This window comes from Styela clava, chromosome 1 (assembly GCF_964204865.1).
Source record: "Styela clava chromosome 1, kaStyClav1.hap1.2, whole genome shotgun sequence".
In the NCBI taxonomy this organism is placed as follows: domain Eukaryota; kingdom Metazoa; phylum Chordata; class Ascidiacea; order Stolidobranchia; family Styelidae; genus Styela; species Styela clava.
In genome coordinates, this window is record NC_135250.1 from 20,968,991 (window position 1) to 20,985,263 (window position 16,273).

At 33.4% G+C, this 16,273-nt stretch overlaps 1 protein-coding gene across 4 annotated transcripts in view; it reads right to left on the reverse strand.

Moving 5' to 3' along the window:
* Positions 1–16,273, reverse strand: part of LOC120341953 (uncharacterized) — a 130,938-nt gene that overhangs the window by 90,978 nt on the left and 23,687 nt on the right. For 2 of the 4 annotated variants that reach the window (XM_078111550.1, XM_078111556.1), the window contains 2 exons: positions 6,897–7,062; positions 6,403–6,545 (listed from right to left, as the gene is read on the reverse strand). In XM_078111550.1, coding sequence (XP_077967676.1) covers positions 6,403–6,545; positions 6,897–7,062 — 309 coding nt within the window. Of the gene's footprint in view, positions 1–872; positions 1,027–1,831; positions 1,983–6,402; positions 6,546–6,896; positions 7,063–16,273 lie in introns of those variants that run through there. The other 2 variants (XM_078111561.1, XM_078111565.1) reach the window with 2 other exon arrangements.

A 16,273-nucleotide genomic window follows, 5' to 3' on the forward strand; every position in this document is an offset into this window, starting at 1 on the left:
ATCGTACCGGCATTTTTCTAATCTATTTCTTTAATTTTGTTTATCTCCGGCTAAGATAAGAAATAAGGCAATATCCGAACCTAGCCTAATGTAAACAGACTACGTAAATAGACAAACAGACAAAAAATTATTTACGGGAAATAGCAGAGTAGAACCGAAACGTGTTTTAATAATAGTATTCATAATTTAAACCCTTTTATGATTGAAATTTGCCCTGTTCATTTAAATGGATAATTCCGTAGTTCAATCATCGCGTATTTCGAACATATTTGTATTTCGTCAATAATGATATTCGCTAATATAATATTTAAATATGGGCTCCCTTATTTGCCGAATAACCCTAGCCGTAATAGATCGGTTAAGATAAGCCACATTATTACCGTCGTCACTTCGTCTCATAACACTTCTTTACTTTATCATTAAAACATACAATTCAATCAACTTTGCAGCCCTTTATGAATAACAAATATAATCGTTATGCTAGACAAAAAACTCATTTACTCACTAATGCAAACAAATTTTTATATTTTTTCAACAGTTTCTTGCATTTCATTGCACAAGCACAGTCAAGTATGAATTATACAAAAACATTGTTTTAATGTCTCTTCACGTTTGATCGATTTTCATTTTTTTTTATTATCGCTTTCCGCGTCATAAATATTTATTGCCCAATTTTATGTTTTTATTTCTTCGCGCGTGCTTCATATTAAATAACCCTCCTTAATTTAAATGCTACATTTAGTATTGCGTATGCTACACTCGGCCGAGCGTTAATACGAACATTATTTTTTATAAATATCTCAGACAAGCAAGCTAACGAACAAAAAATAAATAGTTAAGGTCGGTAAAACTAATTTATACCGTTTGCCTACCTTGCCTGCAGAATCAATGCCGGCGGCACCATAGAACGGAGAAGGTAACCTTATTCTCCAATACTGCACAGCCTAAACAACGACAAAACAACTGAGAACTAAAAATAAAAACGGCAACACTAAACCATTTCCCAGTGTCGTCTTCGTTACGCATCAGTGAATTTGGGCCGACGGCGAAAATTCTTGCTCAGAGAAAAACGTTCGGAATAAACCGCATAGAGCCGCTCCATATAAGGAGTTCGGCAACCCGACCATAGAGAGATTGCATTCACAGATTGACGTTGTAAGCTTGCGTCACTTTCACCGCCAAAATTGGAATCCTTTTTATGACAAAGTATGTTTTTTGCCAAAAAAACAAGAGAAAATATAGCTCTGAAATCTGACTGAAAATTTTGAAATTCCATCATCAACATGGATATGACTATACCACATTTGAAAAATGAAACATCTCAATAAGAAGGGATATAGATTGTTAAGACTAAAGTGGAAAATATAGATAATGCCCGACTGCGTTTCAGTTTGACGTACCCAAAACTACAAAAAGAGGAGCTCAAAAGTGCAACATTGAAACGCCCGAGCCAAGCTTGACAATACATAAGGTCACGTTTCCAGTAAAATGCTATAAATTGCAAAGTTGACCTATTTCCGTTTTTAAATGGGGTTTTATGGATGTAATAAATCATAAAAATTGCCTAAGTTGACAATGAAATGAATTTAGACTATTCAGTATCCTAAATTTGGTGTGTAATATAATTCTACTATAGTCAATTTGTTGAATGGGAATATCTTAACATTCCGAAATCTGACTGTAGATAAATTTTAATCAGAAATTACTGAAACTTATGATAACAGTGTATGGCAAACGCGGCCAAATCTAATAGAGATACAGTATAAGTTTGGATGACAATTTCAGATTCCCACAAATATAAATACCGTTATACAGGAAAGCAATATCTTACCTCTTGAATGTATCGCGTCCAAAAGATTGGCTCAAGAGGCCAACCGGCACCCAGTTCAATACCTGACATTTAATTCCAATTTTCTATATATACCGAATTTGTAGTTATCTTATCCCTAACCCCATACCCAGCACCCTAACTCTACATATGCATATAAAACATTGAATAACAATGGCAGTATGAATGATGCACACAGGATGCACAAGAATGATGAGCACAAAAAATAACATAAACATGCAAAATTATTGTCATTTAATATCGTTAAATTATACATGAGCATGTCAATTTGGAAAACATTAAAATTACGGCAATATATAATATCACATTCTTACAGTTGCTGATCATGTCAAAACGTTGTTTATTCTTTACTTTAATGACAATATAGTCAGCTCAAAAACAGCGATAAACCTGGTAATATCATTCAGAGATAGGTCTTATAGAATAATATTTTATCGTTTTTGGTGCGATATTTTGCTCCGAATAAGGATCTACATAAGCGGACCTGGTAGATGAGGACTTCTATATTTTCGAAAAGCTGAAATTTTTCAGCTTCCGCTAATAGTCCAGCCAATTTATTACATTTCTGTGAAACTAATTGTTTTTCATATCTACATATTGATTTTTTGATTTTTTTTTTACATTTTTGATCTTTGGTTGATTTTTGATTTTTGATTTTTTGATCTGCGAAAATGATACCAACAAATATCTGACACCGACTATTACTTTATTTTTTTCTAGGAAAAAGCTTTAAAAAAATGTTGCAACGCAATTGCAAGGGAGCCTATTTTGTAAGTAGGCTGTAAGTAGGCTACCTGAAAGATATTACAAAATTTTCGACTTGAAGTTTCTGGATCCTCTCTCATGACAGAATGTGAAGCGAGTTAAATAAATAGCGTGAATACTGTTCAAATGTTGTAACTGTCTGCTCTGTTCGTAACTGAATGCCCGCAAGTCGAAATCAAACTCACTTCATAAACTCAACCCGGGAATAGGTCCGAAAATTTTGGTCATATTTTGATCCTCGTTACCGAACAAGTTATAACACAGAATAGACTAAAATTTCAAAAAAATCGGTCAGAATTACAGGGTAGTTACCGTTAAATCAGTTAAAACAGAGCATACATTAAAATGCATCAAACATTAACTTGGACTCCTAAATTGAGCACAACACACTTTCTCAAAAATCCACAAATTTTGAAGAAATCATATTTCATTGGAGCAGGTTAAACCCGAATCATGTGTTTATCCATATCCCAAGTATGGGCCTCGCATGTTCTCAATTTTATTCTCAAACTAGCAAATACAAATCTTTCCTAAACTCCCAAAAAGCAACTAAAAACCTAAACCAATGCTACATTACTATTCTCAATAAAGATATCTTTTCATAACCGACTATGCTATTGTCTTTCAGACAAACGTGGTTTAAAATAGTTGGCATAACTTAAAGCCGCGTTGCCGTATTCAAAGAGATGCGAATTTGTTTTCATAGGGACACAAAATCGCCGATATACGTAAATAGGATAATGCGACGCGTGTTCCCTCCCATTGAAGATAATTTTGTGCGCATATAACCGGATTTCGACACTTAATTCTGGCTAACTAGTGTCTAGCAAGCAAACTACGCTAAAAGGAATGTTTGAAGTATCCTTCTCAGATAATTACAACATTCGCAAAAAAAATTCTAGTTCGAATAACTTTCACACGGAAACACACTACCCATTAATGTAATTTAATTCCGTGTTAACCCAGAGACAACACGTCGCGATTATATCAAATTTGCATAACACGGGTGAAAATAAGTAATAATATAAAATCATATCACCGGGTTAGGTTATGAACATGTATGGAAATGTGTCGTTTCTTATCATATCAGACAACTTCACGCATATTGAACTATATGTTTAAAATTTGGCCTAGTAGTCGCTGATCTTGCTTAATCATACATGTCCCCGTGATATATTTATTATTTAAAAGGTACAGTTGACTTAAACCACATTGACACGAAGCAAAGCCACATCCTCATAGTTTCATGAATTTTTATAAACAAAAAGAGTATATTTGTTTATATTTTTGATAGATAGATATTTTTAGGCATTTCGCATCATGTAAATATAATATAGACAAAAATAGAAAATTCGCTCGTAATTTATATATCGGCCCGGATATGGACAAGTGCTAAAGGAGATTGGTAACACTCCGTAACTACATCTGGTATTGCATTTTCCGAATGAGTCGTCAAGCAATCAAACGCTTGTATGAAATCATGAGTATGAAATCCTTTCGTTATCAATAATGTTGGCAAATATGTTCAAAACATAGGTTCTTTGATGTGTGAAAATTTGTTAACACCGGTTATGCCTCAAGGCTAAATGTCCGATGATTGTTGAACCTGATTAACGTCACAAAATAAAAACGGTCCATCTGTGCGTCAATTCTTCCCTTAATTTCAAAAATATGCTTTGGAACCGTTATCTTTTATTTCATTGTCCTACGGAGTAGTCACATGTATGAATGGAATACTTCTGCATTGAATCATGTAATTGTACAGCTTTAAACAAAATTGGGCTCAATATGTCTCTATGACTTTTTGAACCGTTTCTAGTTGCTTGATGTCTTTTCTTCATGCCTTGTCCAATCCTTACTGTGTTTCGAATTTGTCTATCAATCTGGCCCTTTCTTCGCTTTTCCTTATACAGTATCTCTGTTTACTGCATCACATTTTCTTCCAATAAATTACCATTTTTTATGGCACATCTTCGTTTCACGCTTCCGTTGGCTAATTTTCAACCGATTCATTACAATATATGCCCTCTAAAGCGTAACCACTGCATTTCAATATCATCGAGGAGGCATATCTGCACACAGGCAAACAAAATGCTTATACAAAACCATAGATTTACGTTCAAGGTTTTTATAAACTGTGACACTCCTCCAATAAATTAATTCAAAATGGGCTTTTGTTGACAAACCAGCAACTTTTTCCTATGTGACCACTTATACAGATGTTTTTAATATTGACTTCCTCTGGCATGCGTGGTCTGCTCAGAAATCGCGTATTCAGACCAATTTTACTGCCCGTTTAATTAAACCCTAAAATAGTTGAATCTAATTGAATGCTATGAAGACTGTATATGGCCGCCAACGTTGCCCATCGAAATAACTTTTGACCAGATACAATGATATATATTTAACGATAGCCTAAAGCTGAATGGGTCAAAAAGATCAACAGTTAATGAAAATAACGTCAAGAGAACGATTTAAGCAATAAAACCTTTAAATCAGGTTTTCTGTAGAAACTCGTCTATCTAGAATTAGATAATTAAGAACGATTTAATACGATTAAAAGTTCATGAAATATGCCTTGGCCTAGTATTTCAAGATTTTTGATTGAGACCTGAAACATCAAATCAAAATATTATGGTACATCGAAAAATTTCTTATCTCCTTACATATCAATTAACTTATAGAGCTTAAAGTGAAGATGATGAACACTTCAAACAAACTAATTTTAACCGACTATAATTAACTGCGAATTAAATTTTTCGTTAAAATAAAGCTATGCTTACACTGGAAATTGTCACATATAATCATACCCATACAGTATATTCTCCGTTGTTATTTGATTAGGCAAAATGAGAATCAATTTGTTAATCTGTCTCATTTCTTACTAGACAACCAGAATATATAATATTTTCAGACAACAGTCAATATTTTTCATTCAAAGATTACAAATTCTAATCATTTTTTGAAATATAAATGATTGATACTAGTTTCCATACCTCAATAGATTATACTAAACTCCAAAACCCGCGAAACACTAACAGATACGTCTTTCCTACCGTAAACTTCTTTAGCTACTAGTGTAAAATCCAGCGTAACATTTTCGATAGCGTCCGCGCTACAATTATTGTGCGTCAACAGAGCGATGAATGATCGTGAAAAGGGTAGATATTATAATATTATAGACTGCCAATTATTGATAACATAGAGTGACATATAAGTAGGTTTAGGCGAATCAGAAATTCCTAAAATGTTTGAAAGAGCTATTTCAAAATTTTGTGGTGCGTGATAATGAGGTTAATTTCGAACGATTCCATATTTGACAATTCGTTTGGTTTTTAATATTTGCGCAATTTTTTCTATTCATTGGTCGTAACAGCCAACAAGGTATCGATCAAATAATACATACTTATACAAATAACAACAATTACGTCTCCTCTACTTCCGAATGACCCTGTTTTGAAAACAGTCTTGCAAAAATGTGAGGCACTTCATTGTGGTGTTCGGCAGTCATATATTTCCGCTAGACGGCGCTCATATTCTCGAACTTGAAGGAGTATATTTATGCGCGAGACTAATATAAGCGAACAGCTGATTTAACGCATAATACTTCAGGTAACTATGAATTGATATTAAGTCTGAGAGCATGAATCTATAATACAATAGAAAATGGTAAGAGAAAGCTTTGTATGTAGAATCCATGGCGAGATTAGTGTTTCGCGCATAAGGGTTTTCGCATAAGATACCAGTATGCAAAACGATTCAAATAGATAATCGGATAATCATGTTACCTTTTCCCACGTGACAGTAGGTTTTGGTTTTCCCTCAATTTTACATTCAAATCGAGCTCTTCCACCTTCATTGACTTCAACCTCAGTCAAAGGCTGAGAAAACGTTGGTGCAGCATCGGTGACAGATTTCGTTGGTCCTCTGGCTGTAATTCAAAAATAAACAATATGATTCAGAAATGAACATCATGATAACATATTCGTTTATGCTAAAATTTCTAACAACTAATATATAATCAGGCTTGACTCAAATATAAGTTGGCCCATAAATGTAATTTTGGATATGATTTAAGCATGATTTACCACAAACACATAACCGAGATGTTCGTACATTTATAGCGCTATTGTGTAAAAAAAATTCTAATGAAAAACTGTCCAATTACTTGATCGATTTGGTGATTGTTAACGCTTGATAAATAATAAATTTACGAATATGTGATTTCCACACAGCGTCCAATGTTTGTTATGGAATGTAAGTTGAAAATATTTTATTTTACCTGCAAGCCTCAGCTCGAAGCTAACTGTAGATTTGCCTGATCTATTCATGGCTACGCACTTATATGTGCCAGCGTCAGTTGCTTTTAATTCATGTATATTCAAGAAGTACGTTCCCAATTTTTCCGATATTTCTATACGATCGGATGGCTGTAATTTTATAGATCCCTGGTGAAAAAAATAATATGCTTATTCAATTCGTAAATTGGAAGGTTCGCGACTGTAAACGAACTGCAAATTGTCCCGAAATACCCGTGTTAAAGAACATAACGAAAGGTAAATAACACGGAGAAGAGCGACAAACAGAGTTTCACATAGGAGCTGTATTGCGATACCCTTTTTAAAATTTTATCTATGTTCTTGAATCGTTCCTTTAATAATCTTTTTCTTTAATAATCTATTTAACCCTCGTTAGGAACCGATCATATAGCCTGAAATGAGTAAGAAGTGGGGTATGGTCATAAACACACCATCAAAAATTAGTCACAGACGATTAAAATGTAATATTGCTCTAAACCGTCATGTGAAATGTAAAATTAGTATAACATTTCAGGCGCATATCATTTATTGATTCTATAGGCTAAACAATATCAAATCTTTTTCAAATTCGCTTTCCTAGTTACACTCGGATCATGCTGGTTTGCGTTCAAATCACAATTCGTTACCACAAACTATGAAAACTTATTTATCGTATCCAGAAGATCGTGCACATCTCGTCGAAAATAATCCAATACAGCTCAAAGTAAAACTTGAGAAACCACAGGATATCGGTATAAAGCTCACATTGCATTGAGATCAAATCTGGCAACATCACCGTAACGTTACACTATTCTGCTGCAGACAACGCAAATTGTAATATGAAATCGCCATTCGATGCTACAATGTTTTTCAATTCTCTCCCCACAAAGCTACGTTTGGCATGCTGATCTACGTAAGATAATTTATCAATGTATATTTTATTTCCAATTTATATTGGCTTGAAAGGAATGCATTGGACAGTCGATCAAATATTTGGGAGTCATTCATCGCTTCATATTTACATATTCTATCTCGATTATCTGATAAATGGGTCGTGCTATCTACCCACAAGAACAAATATTACTTGTTCCAGCGATTTTTTTTTTCAACGATTAGATATATTTGCATACTTTGTTAACTGTAAAGACACGTTCAATTACAGTACCCTGCAACTAAAATACGTTACGAAAACCTGGCATCCTTGAAAACTTTTATTTTGTAGGATAATTTTTCTACCGCGATCTATCACGGACTATACCAGAGATATGTCCGATAAAACGTAGTAAATGTGAAGAATTATTTAAAATCTGATAATTTATAAGTAAATGGGAAACAAAATATGTGTTAGGCTAGGTTTCGTATAAAACATTTAGGGATTCATGAAAAAATTTTGACTGAAAGGTCCTGTTACATACTTCATTTTTTTTATTTTTCACGTGTCTGTATACGTCTAAATGTCCTTTTTTGATAATTTACAGCACTTTGACAGGGAGCATAGAGTCTTACCGCAAAAATCACCCACTCTTCCGAAATATTCCAACACGAACCAGGCCATTAATTTAGGAATCAGACTATCAGTCCGGAACAAATATGCTATCTGCACATATCAATGTCACAATCAAAGTTGAAAATTCGAAAAAAAAAACATACGGAAAAGGCCACAGTCCGTTGGTGTTAAAATCAGGGAATCGCTGTATGTACGTATAAAGTATATAAGATCGAAACGGGTTATATTATCTTGAATAAATATTATTCCACATCCCGGTAAAATATGTCAAATTTTACAAAACAGCTTTGAATATATCTCACACTAATTATGTAATTTTCCATATCCATAGTTAAACCAAGCATAAATGATATTATAAACACAGTTTATGTGTGGGCCATACGCGAACGGTTGAGCATTTTCACGTTGAAGTATCAAAAATAACACGACTTTTGAGGAAACCGCCCCAGAGTGACTCAGAAATTTAGTCGCCGTGAGATATTTTATTATGCTATTGTGACTAGACACCAATAACAGTATGTATAATATATCTAAATTAAACCTAATATATTGAAGTGACTCCCAGTGTATGTGATAAACAAATTAAAATTAGTTCTTTGCAAGCATGGGTCATACATTAATTTCGCAATGCAGCTATTTATCAATGACTCAAATTTTACCACCAAAAATTTCAAAATATCGTACATATATACAATAGAACATATTCAATCCTAAATGACGCTCAGCAAAATATATCATGGTTTTCTTGATCCAAAAATCGAAAATAAACCACATAATTTTGATTGAAAGTAAAGTACAAAAACTGGGCACTGTGTTGTCTATTTTTGGTTTAAAATCGCTAATCTGTAGCTGATAAGTTTTGGGAAACTTTATTCTACATAATATAAAATTACTAAATTTGCATGTGTTTTTAGATCAAAGCTGGGTAATTTTATTTCGTTAAGATGTTGACGCACACATACCCGGTTATAATTCTAACTTTTTACTTTATTACGTATTTTTAACGCTAAAATGTATTTATTTGAAAATTTACATTATTATTCATACAAATTCCCCTAAAAAAAATGAAATCGCATTGTACTGAAATTTCAAGTTTAAAAATAGGTCGAAAATATGTTAAAACTTTTGCTAAAATGTTTACCATTAAAAGGCATTCAACCATGCAACGTAAAACATTTTCAAAAAACTGCAGTTTTGTTTAAACATTTATTTCTTAGATAAGTCAAGCATGAAACTATAATGAGCACTATCTCTGGGATATTCTTATCAATGTTCTACACATGATAGTGAATTAAGTATGCCAAGTCATGAATTATTTTAAACAAAAATATTTGAACTTTGACACCCAGTTAAAATCTCGAACACACCCTAATACGTCAACACACTTAAAGGGGGGATTCATATGAGTAATTTAGGAAAATTTCACCATATTTATCATTTCTTAAAGGACAAAAGGTGTTTAAAAAGCCTCCAGTACTTAAATACTCAATTCTATAAAGCACTGAGTTTTAAGATCAGAAAATAACTGTAAAGGATATCAACATCATAGCCCAACAATTTACTGGTATTCGGCGAGAAACTGGGAATATTTGATGAAAAGATAAGTCATTGGAAAAACCAAGTAATTCGCCGTGAATAAATTAAACAATAAAAAACTGAAAATTACAAATATTTTCCACATCGTAGAAATAACTCACAGCCCTGATCTCACAAAATGTTCATACTGTAGTTCTCTGGATGCGGATTCACTAAAATTAACAAATCATGACTCCTATCACAACTATAAACACCGAAACAGTATACAACAGCCTACTGATTACATGCACAGAAAATATTAAATTTAAATTTAAAATTAAATTTTGTACCCAACAAGACTAACACAAGCAAAATAAAATGAACCGAGCTAAATTAATATATTTTTCATTATACAGTGTCCCAATTTCAATCTCTGTTGTAATTAAAGATTTACGATCATCAATTGAGTCATAAAATAAAGTTTAGGGCTTCTCAGCTGGAAGGATATCATAGCGACTTATCGAAGTGCTGTAAACAAATCTGAATTGTCCGCAATTAACGACCATTCGTTATGTTTAATGTTGGAAATAAAAAAGTTTGCCTAGACAATCTCTCAAACAAGCATGGTCAACAGTTATGTCTTCGAGTAGAAATAATGACGTGAGTAAATACAGCTTAAAGGTCTTTATTACGAAATGTTGGTACTTTTTTACAGAAAAGCGGGAATACATAATTGTATCTTTCAACTTTTTATTCGACAAGCAATGGTCTGCAGATCTGTTTTCATTCAAATAAACTATAAATTCACAGTTGTAAAAAGTTATTCAGTTGTCGTGTCTCACTCTATTTATCAACGCAACCCCAAAATCATATTTTATTCTCTAGTAACCATAAGGGAGCCCAGACAACAAATTCACCTGACAATCTAAACACAATCCCATTTCTGAGGCATTAGTCTATTTTATCCAATGAAGTTATTATTTTGGAATAATATGGTGAAACAAAGTTGGCTCACATGTCCGCATCGGGCCTCATTACCTATAACAGGAAAGCAGTGGTCGACCTATTGAAACTTCCATATTCCTTCTTCATATTAACCGATTTACACCCTTCTAACCACACTGCCTTTATGAACATAATCATAACATTCCAACTCATTTAATCGCTAACCGCCCACCCAACGTATAAATCAGTCTAGGTTCATCTCGTCTATTGTTGAGAGTTCGCACATCGTATTCAATCAGCCATGCATGTTACTCTAATAAACTGCACTGAGATTTGCGTCTCATGTATCGCCCATGCTTCGTGTTGTACTTTATCAAAAGAACTCGATAATTCAACCAAAAGATAGATTAAAAATATATTTATGTCGAAAGATACATATCGCTGCACTATGAGAACTTTCTAGGTCATCAGAACAGCGACAGTTTCGTCTTTACTGACGACAGGTAGGCTAACCACATTCAATCGAGCGTAAAACACGCCTTTTTCGAAAATATGCGATTTTTATTAAAAAAACAAAAATACCAAAATTCGTTACACGGTAGACTAGGCCCGCGTCAATTTACGCAAAGCCGTAAGCTTATATGTGTAATTTTATACCAGTATACCAGCTTATATAATATCTTCTTAAAAAAGTAAATCTATCAACATTTAAGAACGTTTTCTCCAAAGGAACGGTGTTAGATTTCCAAACATTTTTGCAATATTTCTGATGCTGAACTGAGGTAAAGGGCATAACTATATAAAATAAATAAATTCTTTATCTTTATACGTTATCAGTAGCAAATATGAAACAAGAACATTTTGAAAAACAATGTGTGTTTCTTGTTCGAAGTTTCGATCTTCAGACTCTGAAACTTATCATACACAATAGCACACTAAAATTAATTCGTCGGTACGTCCGACAAAGTTCTTATCGTAGTAACTTGGTGAAAACGGAATTTGGTCCGAACTCTGAAATATCTGTTCGAAATGTAATGGGAATTTTAAAAATCAGATTCAATCATGTGAAATTTTATATCTACTAAGTACCATCTGTCCTATACACGATTCTGAACGACCGTTTATAATCTGTTGGTCAACACAAGTCTTAATTTTTGAATTATGAGCTTTGTCTTTCATTGAAAATCGAAGGCAATTATTACAGAATGATACGCCTCGTTAGGTTCCTAGCCTAATATGATCGCTTGTTATGAAAAGATTACTATGGCTGATATATAAATGTTATAATCATAAATCAGAAAGCAATGTATCGGTAGATAACCTTGAATGATTGATACTATATATATCTAAAAAATACAAATAATACCACCATCGTAACTAAAATAATATTAGGGATGGTGATGATGGAACGGTTGGTCAGTTGACCGCATTTTTGTGGTTAATTATAACATTTTTAACTGAATCTTTATGTATCAATTTCCATGTTTTGAAATATAAAAACCAATGTTCATGTTTTTTTTTGTTTTTTTTGGATCCATAACTCAAGTAATTCATTAGGGGTAATCGTATTCTCCTTTTCGCAGCGATTAATCGGTTACTTTTGTTTCGTTAACGGTGAAACAGTTATACATTCTGCAAAATTTTTATACTCAAATAGCACAGAATAGCTAAAAATACCAACTATGAGTAAACTGATAGAATTGAGTAGTAAATATCAGTCATTGATATTAAATATCCTGAGAGCTTGCTAAATTTCCATACCTAATGAAGAAAACTGTTTTTATTAATGCCCAATGGTAATTATAAATCGAGTTTTCCGAAGATACAGAAATCTCGAAATTGAAACCAAAAAAAAGTGAAATTCGAATATTTATATCTTGCATATATGCTGCCCTAAAAGCAAAACTCGCTGCCACACGACATCCCATATAACCATCTTTGTTTCCAATAACTATCAAAAACTCCTAATTCTTTATCTCTTGAAAAGTAATTCAATGCTGTACAATTTCTTATTCAAAATCCTCCGCCTTCTCACAAATAACACAATCAACTAGCTAACAAGCGATGGCAACCGCACAATACAAATATACAGTTAGCATCTTAAATCAGGGCTGTGAAGTTATCCAAGCATTTTATTTGCCCAGTTTTACACTTGAGAAGTTGCGTCTGCACGTTGTCTTTGGCCAAGTACGGTACGAAAATAATTGAAATTTTTAAATTTGATCGTGTGTATCCCAGACATGAATGATCTGTATATTAATCTTAATGAAATATTGGAATTTTGACAAGTTTCAAAGTGTAAATAAATATGTTACTAATGAATAATCGGGTTAACGTATCAACGGAAAGTTTTCACACAAATCAAATATGATATAAAAGTCTCAAACTGGAATGGTGCTTGAATCAGTTCGCCGCTCATTTGCGAAATTATATTGCGCAATAACGCACCACTGAAGATTTGCGTGGACAAAACAATATTTTTGACCACAAGTGCACGCTACACAAACGGAGAATTTTTACATGATTGTCGGTTTTTATCCTCGGCCTGTTTTAATAATTTTGTGGGGAGAGTTTCATGAGTTTTGGGTCAAAACAACCCAAAGTACATCCATCTTAATAAAATCGCTATCGAAAAACGATAATTTCAAACTAATTACTGGATTTTGCAAAGTACCAGTTAATCAGTCATACCAGCCCCGAATTAGTATTTCAACATACAAAAACAATTTTTCAACATTACCATCACGACGTCGTCATATTGAAACTGTAAAATCTTAGAGGAAAAAATGCACGTCATTCCATCATGACTGCAGATCGATTAAAATGAGTCTTTAAAAAAGTTAATGACTTTTAAAAGTGACAGCATGTTATAAATGGCCTATATGATACAGATAAAGTGAATACAAATTGAATTTACAATTCCGGCCTATGTGCTCATTTACCCATAATTCCTCAAATATTTCTACAAAATACAAAAATATCATTTCTCCCAAACAATGTTGTTCATATTTCCTTTCCACAAATTTCTACTCTAAACCACACAAAGTATCAATTTCTACCAAAATTATCACTTGATTTTAAATCCTGCCAATTTTCCAAAAAACAAAACAAAGTTCGAATACTTCGAACTCGCAGACGACGCCACGGCCCCCACCCAAACAAGCCGCATAGAAAAATACAGGATGCAATAATAAATATATCTCAAGAACACTTACAAATACTCAAGACGCATTGACAACCTATAATTTCAATCTCTATGACTTTACAAGCCACACGCTGCTCAACTTGCCATGAAAAATGTATCAGTGACACCTTTAATCTAATTTTTGGTAAAAAAATATTGCAATTTTTTTTTTAATTTGCTCAATTACTTTAATTTACTCTACAAAACGATTGTGAATCGTAATTTACAGATGCGTAACCCTTCTTAGGACCGACTTGAATGCGTTCTAACTGTTTGTTTATTCGGAAATTCATACAATAGGGAACACTACACGTGAAAAATTGCTGAAACGTAGCCTGAGGGCAAATCGGGAGCGCACATGAGAAAATTCTGTGTACAAGTATATACATAAACAGATTTCAACGATATCATACCTGACCGACCGAGCATTGTTAAACAAACTACTCCATATGTATGATCAAACATAATTCGAACATAATATTCCACTAACCATGATAAGTCATAGAACCATGATAAGGTATAGAAATACTTAGTGCATACTTAAATGGACATTGAGATTGTAACTCGAGACGAAGGTCATTTTCCTTAAGCCGGAGTTTAAAGCAATTTAAGAGCCATTTTATGTGGTAGAAGAAATTTTATCATATCACGCGATTAGCTTTCGAAATCCGCATAAAACAACTCAAAAGGTATAGAATTTCAATCTAGAAATACGTACCATAATTTTGGCATATAATACGCGGAAATTAGGTATATATTAAGGGTGGGGTCACAAGGGATGCTGCTATGCAAAAAATTCATAGGATTGCCAAGGACGTAAGCGCGAAAATGAACTAGCGCATGTGTTATCTTCCTTCTCATATTTCTGCTAATGAAGTGATAAAAAATAGTGAATAGGACATATTTGCTGTTTGGAGCGAACGCCAACAATATGTTATTGAGTTTCAAATATAACTTTCTACATTCTCTTTTTCGAATACTTTGCCGGGGAAATTTTTGATCTCCAATTCGCCACTGACGAATCTGTAACACACTGATCCAAGCTTGGGTTGCATCGTTGGACTGACCATACGAAAAAAAAACGAAGAAATAATCCAACAGGATCTAATCTACTTCTAATCTATTCGTTCAAAATCGGATCACGAAACTGCACTAAACCTCCTTCAAACCATGCGTCACTATTAATGATACGCTAAACCAAAAACTGGTACAAAACATATCATACACATATTACTATTGGCGAGGTTATGCGCTCTTGACGACTCTTCAGACAAAAAGAACCATTTCTACATATTTGAGTGTTCACCCACAAAAGACCATTTTTAATAATACTCAAATTAACGAAATATCATTTTTTTAGATATAAAAGGGAACACGACAAATACAACGCCACAAATACCCAAAATATATTACAATTTACACATTGTTGAAAAGGGGGGTATATAATTTGGTTATATCGGGATTGGTACGATCATAAATTTCGACTAGTATGATTATGAAGTATGATTATGCATGACCAAAAATATATCATGAAATATTTTCTAATAACTATTGAAGCGGTTCAAGTTATTCCAACCGACCAATTATACCAGCGACGGTTATCATAGCTGGCCATTGTTCGTTGTTCTTATAAAGGAATCGGACAGGCTATCTGTTGTTTTTTGGGTCAATTTGTTTACAAAAGAATCTATTGTTAAACTTTTCTATTCTTAAATATCAGCTAAAATCGTTTTTTTTTTTTTTAGAAAGAACCTAGCCTGCCCAACATACCGACGAATAACTAACGTTCACACAATTACGAATCGGTTGAGGTATCTCGAACAATTGGCCTTTTGAGTTTGAATGAGTCACATCAAATAGATTATTACGTCACCAATGACGTCATAAAGATCTTCAGTCATACAAACAACAAAAGCCTACTTATAAACACCTGAATTTGTAAACATACTAAACAACGATCACCAAACTTCTTTGCGCGTAGCATTATCTGGTGAGATCATAATAAAGTTTGGACGAATATAAATCAACCTGCCTATGTTCAGTTGCCCGTAATCAACAACCTACTCAATGACTATAGCTGCTAAGTCATATTATGACAAAATATAGATGACCTAAAACATTTTTATTCGCCCACTGCCTACACAACGTATGCACCTACCATAACACAATAACGTTCTTGAATCTACGCGAAAGCGACACAAATTTGCTCA